Source organism: Salvelinus namaycush, chromosome 29 (genome assembly GCF_016432855.1).
Source record: "Salvelinus namaycush isolate Seneca chromosome 29, SaNama_1.0, whole genome shotgun sequence".
Lineage (NCBI taxonomy): Eukaryota > Metazoa > Chordata > Actinopteri > Salmoniformes > Salmonidae > Salvelinus > Salvelinus namaycush.
The window spans coordinates 20060677-20073755 of NC_052335.1; the positions used below are offsets into that span (position 1 = coordinate 20060677).

The following is a 13079-nucleotide window of genomic DNA, read 5'->3' on the forward strand; positions in this document are numbered from 1 at the left end:
CAAGTTACCATCAGCTAAATCTATGATGTTAAAATGCCTATTTACTCTGTCCCATCTGACTGTGCAATTCACTGTCTAATCAGCCCGGCCAGGCACTGTTTAAACTTGATCGCCACTATAAAAAGCATCTAGACATTATCTCACATTTCTTTTAGACTAACATTCCGTTTTCAACAGCAGAGATTTGTATTAACCTTGCTGTCTGTCTCTCCGACGTTTGCAACATTGTTTCAATATTCAAATTACATCTCCAGATATTCCATTAGTAATGAACGCGTCGGGATGAGACAGACAGGCTGACAGACACCAGTTCAATAGGGCGGCGCACAATTGGCCCAGAATTGTCTGGGTTTGGCCGGGGTAGGCCGTCATTGTAAATAAGAATTTGTTCTTAACTGACTTGCAATAGTTAAAGGTTAAATAACATATTAAAACGTTTTTTAAGGTAATGGAACATTTAGAAGGAACGACTGAGTTGCGTCCATAGATACAGAACAAAAGACTGAACGACTGGGTCGCATCTCTGGCAACCGAACCAATAGAACGAACGACCAACCGGCCGCTCGAACCTGTGTTTTGGAGGATATATTGGCACGGTTCGTCTCAGGCGTGACAACACCCGTGCCAATATATCCTCCAAACACCGGCTTCTCGGGCATTATCACGTAATTAACTTATCACCACCTGGTGATGTCACAATTCCACAGTACTATTCCAACCTCATAGTGTGGAAATATAAACTGAGTGTACAAAGCATTATGCTCTTTCCATGATAGACTGACCAGGTGAATTCATGTGAAAGCTATGATCCCTTATTGATGTCACTTGTTAAATCCACTTCAATCAGTGTAGATGAAGGGGAGGAGAAAGGTTAAAGAATGATTTTTAAGCCTTGAGACAATTGAGTGCAACTCAATATTAGGACAGTGTTCTTAATGTTTTGTACACTATGTAAAAAAACACTGGAAATCACGTTTTTGACTGCACTGCCCCTTTAAGGATAATCACTGACTTTATGAGTAAAACAAATCTGATCATGATACTGTGACAGAGCATTTTCAAATATTTTATTGCCCAATATTTGTCCTGAAACTATGCTGTTTACATTAACTGTGAAAAAGTACAGTAATAACATTGTATGCTTTTAATCATGATAAACTGAATAAATATTTTGATAATCCAGTTTTAGATTAAATATTCGATCCAAAGTATTCGGTATTCAGCCAAAGAGATTTGCATAGCTTAGAGTGAGTAATAAGTTACGTATATATTTATTTTTTCAGTGTGGACTAAGATGAGCACTGTCTGTCTGTACAGTATGGGTTTGATACTGTTTTCTTTTTTAACAGTATGTTAAATGTGTTATGGATTATTATTCAACACAAGCACCATCAGCTAGTAAACAAAAATGTTATTGAGTATTGAACAGTATGATATATAGATTGTGGATCAATGACATCCCCTATTGCTTTTTAAACAAACAAAAAAACAAAAGATTTTACTTGAAATATATAACAAGATAGACAACTACTCATGATAGATTATCCACTAGGTACATTTTCGTCAAGCTTGGCTGGATTTGTGTTTCTGAAATGTCAGATACTTGTCAAAAGTTTGAAGAAAAGGATTAGGCATCAAACTCACAGAGGTAAGACATATTCCTGTCACAATAGTTGTCCCACCAGTCCCCATCATCTGAAGCCATGGCCACACAATTCTCCCGCTTGCCACCGTCCGGCTGGCTGGAGAGGAAGTGCTTGCGCCACTGGAAGTAGGTGACGTGTGTGTTGTCCTCAAACAGGTAGAGTCCCTCAGAGCGCAGGTCATTGATGCCCAGCCACACAGGCCAGTTCCCTGGATGAAAGAAAGCCTTGACGTAGTCTGCCAAGGCCTCCTGCTCCTTTCTGTCTCGAGGCATGGCCATCCTTCCACCCCGCTCCAGGCACTTCTGGGCTGCCCCTGCATACGTCTCATATGTGCGGTAGACCAGATAGCACTTATACCCCACCCGTCGGCCCTTCTGACATCCTAGGAAGAGGAGGAAACATTTCACCTTTAGTTTTTCATGATTTTATAATGGTTTTTCATCCTTCCATTTTAAAACATTTGAACTATTGAGAGTAAAAAGTTCAAGGGAGGTATGCAGAATGCAGACATACCCTCCAAGCGGCCAATCTCCTTGCGGTTCTCTTTCGTGAGGAGCGATATCTGTTGCATGGTCTCCTCTACCTCCCCGAGGGTGCCGTCCAGCCGGGACACTCTGTCCAGCAGTTGGGTCACCTTCACGTCCAGGGTGTAGTGGCCCACATTCAGTCTGTGGATGGCCTGATCCATTGCTGCCAGCCTGGACACTGTTTAAGAGAAAACATCAGAAGTTATGTCTGACAATTCAGCAATAATTTGTTCAGTGTGTAGTGTATAACTTTTGTTGAGTCTGTGCAGACATACAAATATAGTTGTATGTGTTGTCAAAGTCTGAGACAGGACTGGGCTCTTGCTCCTCCGGTAAGTCTTCTCTCGCCTGTTTCCCCTGAGTCTCTGGATTCTGAAGGAAACAGTGAGGGTAAAACATTTGCAACCAATACTCCAGCTCCTCCACTGATTTCCATTATATTGGGACTGTTACACTAAATAGCTCCACTAAAAATACACTATAGTTAAAAAGACATAAAACTAGTCTAGGGGTTTCCATGCAATAATGACAACATAATGAAAATGTTACAGTACTCTATTTGAGTTTATGTGCATCTGGAGAATTCATTCCATTCTTACTGCGCTAACAATGTGCTACTATACCACCTTAACTGATTTTATGTCTTAGCTCAAAATCTTCAAGCGAGTACAAGTACTCACCTCAGTTGGTGTTGCATCGAAAGGATCTCCATCTTTGATGCCGCTGTCCAGATCAGTCAAGCTGAGTGAACACATACACAAGACGATGACTAGGATGGCTGCTATTCCCATTTTACCCTGTAGTAACTTTGGTATCCCTCTGTCGTGCCCCCTCTCTCTCTCAATCTCACTCTCTCCTGTCGTTCTGACTTGTCCTGGGCGGGCCTCCCCAACAACAGGAAACCTGCTTTTCCTATCACCTCCCACTTCCACACTCTGTGTTAACAGTGCACTTTTAGAGGTGGACCTTTGGTGGCACACATGTTCCTATTAATACAGTCCACTTTTATTACGGCGAACATGAGGATTTGCCAGTGTAAATAAATCACAGTAGTAGAGGCAGTGGTTGTGCAGTGGTTGTGGTGAGTAAATTTGCAGGGAAAATGAGAGTCAATGTATCCCTATGTGCTGAAGTCATGGCAGACAGGAGGAATGCCAGTTAAAATGCCACAAAAATCATACTTTCCATTCCACAGGCCCCAGGACTTGGACATGAGCTAGCTAGGTCTGCTAGGATGTCTGGGTGTGGCTACTGCCAGACACTGAAAGGACTGAGTGTGAGGCAAAACTGAAATTTTCATACAGATTGCTGAGGATAACTGTACAACGCAAAAATAGGATGTGCAGTATCCTCCATGAGCATGTTTTTGACAGTACACTTGGAGTAACTTGACCAATACAGACATACAGTACACATGTCTGATGCTTTGTTGGTTTTACGTTTCCATTTTATCAGGGTCTGCTCAGACGGTTCATTCTCTATTTGTATATTTGTGAGATGTTCTCATTTAAACCAAGATCTCTGCTGCCACATTGTGGACTGATATAGTCACTGAATCAAAAAAATTACAATCCAAGAACAACGACTTCATTCTCTATAATTTATTTGCTTTGAATCCAGGTTTTCAAAATGTATGAGTGCAATATAGCATACAGTAAATATAATTTACATACAAAATTCTGTAAAATAGTACTCTCTTGTAATGTAAAATGGTTGTAGATCTATATTGCAAGTGGTATAAATCACTTAACATGATGGCTTTCAAAACATACCGCTTTGAGTGCTTCTCATTAGTGTACACTACAGTAATGCTTAGCACTAGTACGAGGTCAGAGTAAAAAAGGTAAAGGTAACAGCTGGAGGGTGCGGGTTCTGGCAGTGGGGAATCAAAAGCACACGTAGTGAGATATGCCATAAAAAGCCATTTAAGATAAATAGACATTGTCAGTTCAATTGTTGGCTTTCCTTAATACATGTATTAAAATGGTCATCACAATGGTCCTTCTAATGTTGAGTTGATCCAGTCACTCAATGTTGTTACTTGAAGCCGCTGTTACCAGTTGTCAAGAAAGTCAAATCCGGTCTTCAGGACATTACTGCTGGTATTAAACTGGTAGGAGAAAAAAAAAAGAACATTCAATTAGAACAGTACAGAACACAACTTGAAGTAAATTTACTATGTAACAACATGTAATACAGAGTAATTAGACTGTTACTACACAGGTAAATGCTGTTGTCAATTTTTGATCAGTATCAAACCACAATGGGTTGTTCACCTGAGCGAAGGTGGGACTGGTGGCCAGTTGCGACTCAGACTGAGCAGCAGCCTTCTCCTCTCTCTCTCTGGCAGTGTTGCCTGAGCGGGCAGGGGAATTGGTGGGCAGCCCCGGGGATTTATTGGCCAGCCCTGGAGTGAAGACGTCCTCCACTGTGTTGCTGACTGAGGGGAGGGTGCTCTGAGCGTGCTCCCAGCCAGCCACAGTGGACGACACACTGATAAGAGCAGGGGTAGGAGTCACGCTCATAGGGGTCACACTTATGGCTGCTGGGGGGGGGACACCGATGGGCACAGGGGGAGGAGGCGCAGGCGGCCTGGGGGATCTCTGCGAGGTCACCCGTACCGGGGGTGGGCTCTCCTCTGCCTCGTTGGGGGTGGGCTCCTGACGAAGGTAGGAGGGCAGTGGCTTCTCCCCCTTCTCCAGGGACTTGATTTGGCTGGGGGTTAGGGATTGGAAGTCTGCCTGTTCACCCTCCAGCCTGGATCTCTCAGCACTGATCTTCCAGAAGGAGGAGGACTCCTCTTTCCTGCCCAGGCCGAGGCTCTCGCCATTGGACACCTTGCTCAGCTGGCTGCTCTGGGTGACATTAGTTGGCTTGTAGTTAACTGTTGAAGCGGAGATGCCCTGCACAGATTCACCTGTTGTCAGGCTGATGTCCAACTGGCTCTGTAAAGAGAGAGGAGATAGTGTGTTGACCGAAAATAAAATGTGTACTGTAGCTACATCAATTTAAGGTAATCTTGTGAATGGTAGAATACAACATGGGCACAGTCATACACACCTTGGTCTCCCAGGAAAATGGGGCAGAGTGCTCATCTTGCCAAGTTATGTCCTGAAATTGAACAAAAACAGATGTTTTCATCAAAGTGTGATGATTAGTGACAAACCACTACTCTCTTCACATGCAGAAACACTGCCACAGTCAGGTTACTGGACTATAGGACTGTACTAGCTGGCTGAGTGTTTTGATAATCCAGTGAATCAATTGACAGCAAAACAAAAATAGCTAGTTTCCCAGATTTCCCAAATCAGACAGAGCATGTTATCATACAAAATGCCCATCCGTATATACCATGGGGAAGACCATGTTGAAAAGTGCCATCTGATCCATCTCGATCTCTTGCATTGTTTTGTTACTGGTATGATGTTTACCAGCCCAAATCTCCATCGTGGCTAACCAAATTCGTGTGTTAGCCATTTTAGCTAGATGGAATCATGCGAGAAAAAGTAGATCATTCTATATGAAATAGATATGTGGCTACCAATGCAAATCGGGTAAAAGTCCATACCTCAACACCAAAATGGACAATTTTCTGTCCAGTCTGAATGAGCAATTTAGGATAACAAATGACTTCTTCTCGGTCAACCTTATGCATAGCATATCGAGCACGAATATGTGGGTCCATCATTCCATTGTCGATGGCGCTGTCTTGTTCATTCGGTGTCATTTTCTCCCAATCGGGTCCATGTCTCTCCTTGATGTTCTCCCTTTCTTGCATTATTTTCCTGGCCATGGAGTTGATGGAGGAGAAATACTCCAACTTTTTCTGCTCCATCCTATGGGCATCGGCCCCTGCCATAGTCGCAGCAGCCATTTTTCGACCAGCTGTACAGCATTCCTGAGCGTTGACAGGGAGCGGTCATTGATGACGTATGAATGGGAAGATGATGAGCGCGTTCCTCTGCCTAGGCGTTGCTGACGCATGCCAAATATTACAACGCCTGAATAGGTAGCTATTTTAAGAATCAGCTAACACCATCAAATGTTATAGCAACCTTGGTGCTTTCAAGATAACGGGGAACTCACCGAAAAAGAATAAGGTAAAATGATGACGTCAGTAATCTTCAGGTCGGAAAGTTGGAGCTCTAGAAAGATGTCCGAGTTTCCAACTTGGAATTCCCAGTTGGGTGGCCGTTAAGCATATTTTTTCCCCAATCGGAGCTGTTTTTTTTCCCGAGTTCCCAGTTGTCTTGAACAAACTGAAGTCATACGTCTGAGATTTTCGAGTTCCCAAATTATGTGAACGCGATAACTGTCAGTCTATGACACAGTCGACGACTTAGCCGTAATCATTGGTTGATGCAACAACGTCTGAGCAGGGGAACGCGACCACTCATTTGCAGCCATATAATTAGAATAGGCTACGATAATGTTCATGAACCTTCTTATGATGGGATAAAGGTCAGACAGTTTCGTCAGGGAGTTGGTCAAGCACAATGATTTATATAAACCCTGGATTGATGATGCTATGTATTGGCCACCGAGAGGCTTTGAAAGCCACTGATCGACCACGTAGGCACTCCCTAGTATGAGCAGTCCTCCATAGGAATTAATGGAAATCTACAGTATTTAAATTAAATGTTTCAAGGACAAAATTCCATGTATTTAAGTATTTTTGTTGTAGTGGGGACAGTAACATTTGTACTCTCAAAAATATATACTTTAAAGAAAACGTTTTTTGTATATTTATTCATTTTAAATGTGTGTTTAGCTAACATAATATAATTTTAAAGTATGCATTAAGTGCCTGTAAAAGAATAAAAGTGTCAAAAACGAATGTATACATTAATAAAAGCTTTTTACAATTGAGGAGGAGTGCCAAGATGGCTGCATGTTGGCTTCAATACAGCTCCCCCTGTTAGTCATCAAGGGTTAATACACACCACTGGTCAACCATGGTTTGCCAGTGCTATGATAAGATTACCCAGTCCTACAGATGGCGATATTGAGTTATTTCATTATACCGTCCAAATGGAATGTATGCAGCCGGCTATACACTCCTATCATCCATTAAGGCTGCAAAGGAGTCAATTTTCTCCTTAACTCGATTTAATGGCTCACCGTTGTGGAAAGAACAGGGAAAATGCTTACGTCTTAATAAAACAAAGATTTCCACTACCATTTTCTGACAACTTCCGTATGTTGTATACCGACAGTGTAATTGCATTTTGGTACACCAGAAGTACATTCATTTCAATGCAACGCTGCGTTTGCCTTGCAGCATTGCGTTGCATAAATTGGATTTATCGAACGTATGCAAACTGTATGCTTAGATGGCTTGACAGAAATGGCAGCAGAAGGTTAATGTTGAAATTTTGTTGCAGGCATATCCAGATGATGTGTACCATTCTGCGCAAAAACACTGTCGGTGCGTTCAAGGCGTAACACTGACTGAAGTGCACTACAACATCAGGAAGTAGCATTAGCCACCTTAGCATGGTGGTGGAAAAATCCAAGTGAACACTCCTCCAACTCATAATTATGACTAGGAAACTCGGGTATGATCTCTGGACCCTGATATTTCCCACATTCTGAAATCTGACATCACCTACCAGGGCGGCAGGTAGCCCATCAAACGAAAGGTCGCTAGTGAGCAAGGCACTTAAACCTAATTAATGTTGCAGTTGATAATGGCAAACCTTGGCCATGACCACACTATCTGAGGTTGTCTCTGGGAGAGTGGGCTTTGCAAAAAAATCGATTTCCAATTTCCAATAGGAGAAATATAAGCACCCACAAATTATTATTTGGCATGAATGGTTATTGCGTTCCATTCGTGCTCCGAGGCACTTGAACGCTCCAAGTCGTTCCTCTGAAGTAGACAAGTCGTTCCTTCAATAACTCCGTCATAACGTGAACGCGTTGTTCACGATGACTCATGGAAGGTCATGCCACGTGACGTCTTCTATCATGTGTTCAGTTTGTCATGTGATTCACCCAGTTCCTGCTAAGACTACCAGCGGACTTTTGCTGTATCATGTCGGACATAGTGCTCTAGTTTATAATACTGGATACAAAACATGCACTCGCTTTGCAATTGTAACAAGGCTGTGCCTTGGAAAATAGTAATGTTACTTGGTTCGATCACAACGGTCCTGGTTACATTTCCCTCCGGCACAGCGGGTTCTGATGTCAGCCTCTGGTACCAAGACCTCTGCAGGTATAGTATGGAGGCACCGCTCACTCGCGCATTCTCATGACAGTAAAAAAGAGGGTATGAAGCTTCTTTGGAAATTGGAAGGATATTTAGCAACAAACGCAGCTTATACAGTTCATTTAGAGTGGTACAGAACAATGATATACATATGAGGATGGAAACAGTATTGTGTGTCCATTGTCAGATGCTCCTCATCTGGCGTAGCGCCTGAACCTGGTTTTACAAGGCAGTTGTTTGGATAGAAAGGTGGTGTGTAGTCAGTTGGCTGACCACGGTATTTATTATGAGACTATACTTGTGAGAACAGACGGCTTAAAATAGAACTGGCATCTGGAAGAGGTCGGTGGATAGACAGAAGCGTCACGAGTTGTTTGTTTGGATAGAAAATTGTAGGCTAATGTTATGTACTAGGTTAAAATAATAGCCATATATGGTGATTCATTTCTGAGTCATGAAAACGTTGCTGTGATCATATTTGGAACTGCATATTAATGTTTTTTTTTACTTTTTTTTTTTGAGGACACAGATAACTAAACAGTACAATGTTTGTTTTATGTAAACGTTGAGGTGGTGTGAATGATTGCAAATGTATTTCAACAACTATTATTATTTTTCTTCTTCTGTCTCCTTGTCCTACAGTTACAAATGGGAGGCTATAGACCAAGACAACAAAGTAAAATACACACTGAAGCTCTGTGACTCCTCACCTCACACCGGATGTGGGGCCGGCAGTGCTGTCTGTGCCAACAACCTCACCAGTCAAAATAACCAGTCAGTGGGTGAGTATAGTTAGCGATAAGTGTTTTCCCTGACAATGTGACCTGGTCAGTACCAACTGGGCACTGGCCCTTGTAACCTATTACAAGGCTCTGGAGTTTTTCCCGGTCTGGTAACTTATGCTCAGGGAAAACTATTGGCCCTAATTCCAGTACAGGGCCCTGCCGCTGTTAGGAGGATGTCCTAAGGGTTCATTAAGTGAGGTTGGCATCTGATGATCTGGCCTGCTGATTAGGCAGAATGTTTTGCTGCTGTAGAATAGATCATTGTAGTAGATGCTGCTGCCAGGACACAGTGGGAGTCAGCAATAACACCATGAGCACCCCGAAGTAAGGATGGGCCTGAACGGATTCCAGTCAGATGCCAGTCAAGTCAATGTCCATTGATTCAGTTGATTTGTTTCAGTGAGGTGTTGGTTTAATGCAGTTTCGTGAAGAGACACAATTTGTTATAAAATACAAAGTTTGCATTATGATTTGGTAAAAGGTCAATGATTAGGGTCTGTTCAATCAAAACAAAACTTAAAAGGTAGGCAAACTTTTACTGGGAGTTTATCTTATCAAACTGTTCCTCAATGATGGCACATTTTCCAGTACTATTTGGTAAGGTATGTCATTAAAATCCCCCAACTGAAAAAATGGGAGCCTCAGCTTTTGCTGTAAACAGAGGAAGCACTGATATCAAACTAATTAAATCACACTTAATACTTGGCTTTGCTTCACTTTAGTGCTGACTTAGCTAAGCATTTCAGAGAAGTGGTTTTCCTTGTCAAATATAGGCTAGCTGTTTTGGCAATACATGTTTTGTGGTTTACCTGGACTTACTCATAATTTTTTAAGCTCAAATGAATCTGCGTTGTAAGGAGGCCATGTCAGAGAACAGGGCTATTGGACTAGACTATTCCATAACATGATCATCACAACAAGTCCCGGCCTGGGACACTTGGCCATGACCTTCACTCTCATTGCCTAATCTGTGTTTGGTCGCGCTCAGGGTGAAACAAAGTCCGGTCATGATTAAAGTCTACATGAGAGAAATGCCTGCAGCTGGTATTACACCCTGGGCTCAACTCAACAAGCTCTGAGTGTCAGAGTAGGATAGGAAGGGGCTCTTGTGACGGAGCTAATGCTGATAACTAGCGGCTAACCTATGTCTTTTGTGTTGGAATAATCAATGGAGGTTAAAGGTGAACCAGAGGAGCTGCCTGTTCACATGACTGTGCCTTTACGCTATGATAAGCATGGAACAAACAATTTGCAAGCATAGATTTGCTCACACAGCTTTCCTCTGAATTCAACCAGGCTGCTTGCGTGCAGGCAATTGACCTTGCATAATATGCGTTTGAATGTTCCAGGTCACCTCTATTGTTTAGTAATTTATGTTACTGGGTCAGCTGAGTAGCAATATATCAGCTCCAGGTTCTGCTGAATAGCTTTACTTTAGGTCATATATGTGTATATATATGATATGCAGCATTTAGCAGACGCTTTTATCCAAAGCGACATAGTCATGCATGCATACTGAAGATATCTAATGATATAAGAGCGATAAAGCATGGTGCATGAAGGGAATTAAAATAGGACTTGTAAGTGTGACAGTGTTCACTAACACAGCAGTGGATTCAGTCTCTGTGGTCAAAATACAGTAAAATCAATGAAAGCTAATAGCAGTGTGTGTTTATTCAGTGCTATCTGGACAAGCGATAGTAAAATATAAATGCCCTACTTATCATTACATAAAGCTTTGCTGTTGGTGCTGTACCCTAAACCTTTTTACGTCACTCTGAGAAGGTGTTTTCTGCTGTGCAAAGCAGTTAGTCCTTGCTGGATTCTGCCCCTTCAAAACACAATAACAGAAACTCCAGCCAATGTGGTTAGAGGGGAAAATACAGTGTCTTTGAGGTAATAACTGGTCAAAAAGTATATTCTCTCTGCTCTGTTCTCTCTCTCTGGTTGGAGTTTAGCTGTAACTGTAAGTATGGAGCCTGCCCAGGCGCCAGGCTGTTGGCAGAGCAGACAGAGACAGGCAGTGTTGTCCAGTAGGTCATGCTCCCATGCTGTTTATCTGTCTGGACTGTACATGGCCAGACAGCTCAGCAGAAAAATGGCCTCAACTACTAACCCTTCCAGACCCTGTGCCGTAATGCTTTGACCCCACCGCTGTAGGAACTGGGAGAATTGGTGGAGGCTTCAGATTCAGTTGAAACCTGTATTAATCATCCACTAAAATAACCACTGGGAAAGTTTAAGGTTTTAATGAATTGTTGAGTTTGTTTTGCAGGGAGTACATGGTTCAGCATAGCGTACTGAAACAAATTCTTAAACAATTCTATTACTTGTCTCAGCATTTGCGTGTTTAAGAGGCATGTTTCTCACTCATCCACTTCTATTTCCAGGTGATCTGTCCTTAAAGAAGGTGACTGGGAGCAGCGTGATAGATTTCAACAGCACTGAGAAGTGCCCAGGCAGTAGTGGGACTAATGTCCAGAGCAGCATCAGTTTCCAGTGTGGGAAGACTATGGTAAATCACCAGTAACACCTGTCATTACAAATGAAGAGGAGTCATGGGGAAATATATGTATTGGAAGCTGCTAATGAATTTCCTGTCAAACCACACTTGTGGGTTTTAGTTGGAGAATAATTTCATCACAAAGCGTTGTTCTTTGTCAGTCTGGTGGTGTAATGAAACTGCAACCACTCTGCAGTGGTTTCTTTATTTGAACATTTGAAGTTCTATTGAGAAACATATTAACTATCATATAACTATCATTTATAAAAATAATACCAGGCCTGCTTGTTGATAAGTGTGATCATGTGATTGCAGGAGCTTTGCTGCTGAACAAACACAGTAATCATGCTGCCAGTCCAGTTCCTCAAGTAGTGACTTTCTTGTAGGCCGTCACAGCCACGTCTACTGTAGCAGTTATAAGATTGAGTAAACGGTCAGGTCATACAGTATGTCAACTTGAACTATATTTGTTCTCTTACCCCCAGGGAACACCAGAGTTTGTCACTGTGGCCCAGTGTGTTCATTATTTTGAATGGAGAACATATGCAGCCTGCAAAAAGGATAAATACAAGCCCAATAAAGAGGTATGTCTGAATTGTGGTCTGCAGCTGTCAGGGCAGGATGTGTGTATATCACCCCTTTGTGGTGTGTGTGTGTGCGTGCGTGCAGACGCGTGTGACTCAGTGGCAGTGTGTAAGGCATCGGTGGTCCCACTGTGTGGGGGCGAGGTGAGTATGTGATGAGCACATTCACACTGTGGAAAATCATGAGTTCTCAGAAAGTCCTTTGCTGTCTCTTGTTTAAAGAAAAAAAAAATGAATAGAATAAAGTAAATGTTTAATTTAAATGTCAAGTCATTCCAATATTACACTGAGTAAAGAAAACAAAACATGCTCTTTCCATGACAACCCTTATGATGTCACTTGTTAAATCCACTTCAAATCATTTTAGATGAAAGGGAGAACACAGGTTAAAGAAGGATCTTTAAGATTTCAGACAATTGAGACATGGATTGTGTGTGTGCCATTCAAGTGTGAATAGACAAAATATTTAAGTGCCTTAGAACGGGATATGGTAGTAGGTGCAAGGCGCACCGGTTTGTGTCATGAACTGCAACACTTCTGGGTTTTTCACCCTCAACGGTTTCCTGTGTGTATCAAGAATGGTCCACCACCCAAAGGACATCCAGCCAATTTGACACAACAGTGGGAAGCATTTTAGTCAACATGAGCCAGTATCCCTAGGGCGGCAGAGAGCCTAGCATTGGACCAGTAATGTAATGGTCGCTGGTTCGAATCCCCGAGCCAACTAGTTGAACAATTGGTCAATGTGCCCTTGAGCAAGGCACTTAACTTTAATTGCTCCTCTAAGTTGCTCTGGATAAGAGAGTCTGCTAAATAACTA

At 42.3% G+C, this 13079-nt stretch overlaps 3 protein-coding genes across 3 annotated transcripts in view; 1 reads left to right on the forward strand and 2 right to left on the reverse strand.

The window, feature by feature from the left end:
• Positions 1-1048: 1048 nt before the first annotated feature.
• Positions 1049-3017, reverse strand: LOC120024447 (C-type lectin domain family 11 member A-like). The gene is made up of 4 exons (XM_038968686.1): positions 2854-3017; positions 2449-2545; positions 2160-2351; positions 1049-2028 (listed from the first exon to the last, which is right to left on the reverse strand). Exons 1-4 carry the CDS (start codon positions 2962-2964, stop codon positions 1628-1630), a joined length of 801 nt encoding a protein of 266 aa, XP_038824614.1. The 5' UTR covers positions 2965-3017; the 3' UTR covers positions 1049-1627.
• Positions 3018-3759: 742 nt separating this feature from the next.
• Positions 3760-6146, reverse strand: LOC120024097 (uncharacterized protein C1orf198 homolog). The gene is made up of 4 exons (XM_038968230.1): positions 5742-6146; positions 5234-5284; positions 4450-5118; positions 3760-4283 (listed from the first exon to the last, which is right to left on the reverse strand). Exons 1-4 carry the CDS (start codon positions 6045-6047, stop codon positions 4227-4229), a joined length of 1083 nt encoding a protein of 360 aa, XP_038824158.1. The 5' UTR covers positions 6048-6146; the 3' UTR covers positions 3760-4226.
• Positions 6147-8185: 2039 nt separating this feature from the next.
• Positions 8186-13079, forward strand: part of LOC120024337 (cation-independent mannose-6-phosphate receptor-like) — a 44851-nt gene continuing 39957 nt past the window's right edge. The window contains exons 1-4 of the mRNA XM_038968557.1: positions 8186-8393; positions 9030-9169; positions 11563-11687; positions 12161-12259. Of these exons, the coding sequence (XP_038824485.1) occupies positions 8254-8393; positions 9030-9169; positions 11563-11687; positions 12161-12259 (504 nt within the window). The 5' untranslated portion in view covers positions 8186-8253. The remainder of the gene's footprint in view (positions 8394-9029; positions 9170-11562; positions 11688-12160; positions 12260-13079) is intronic.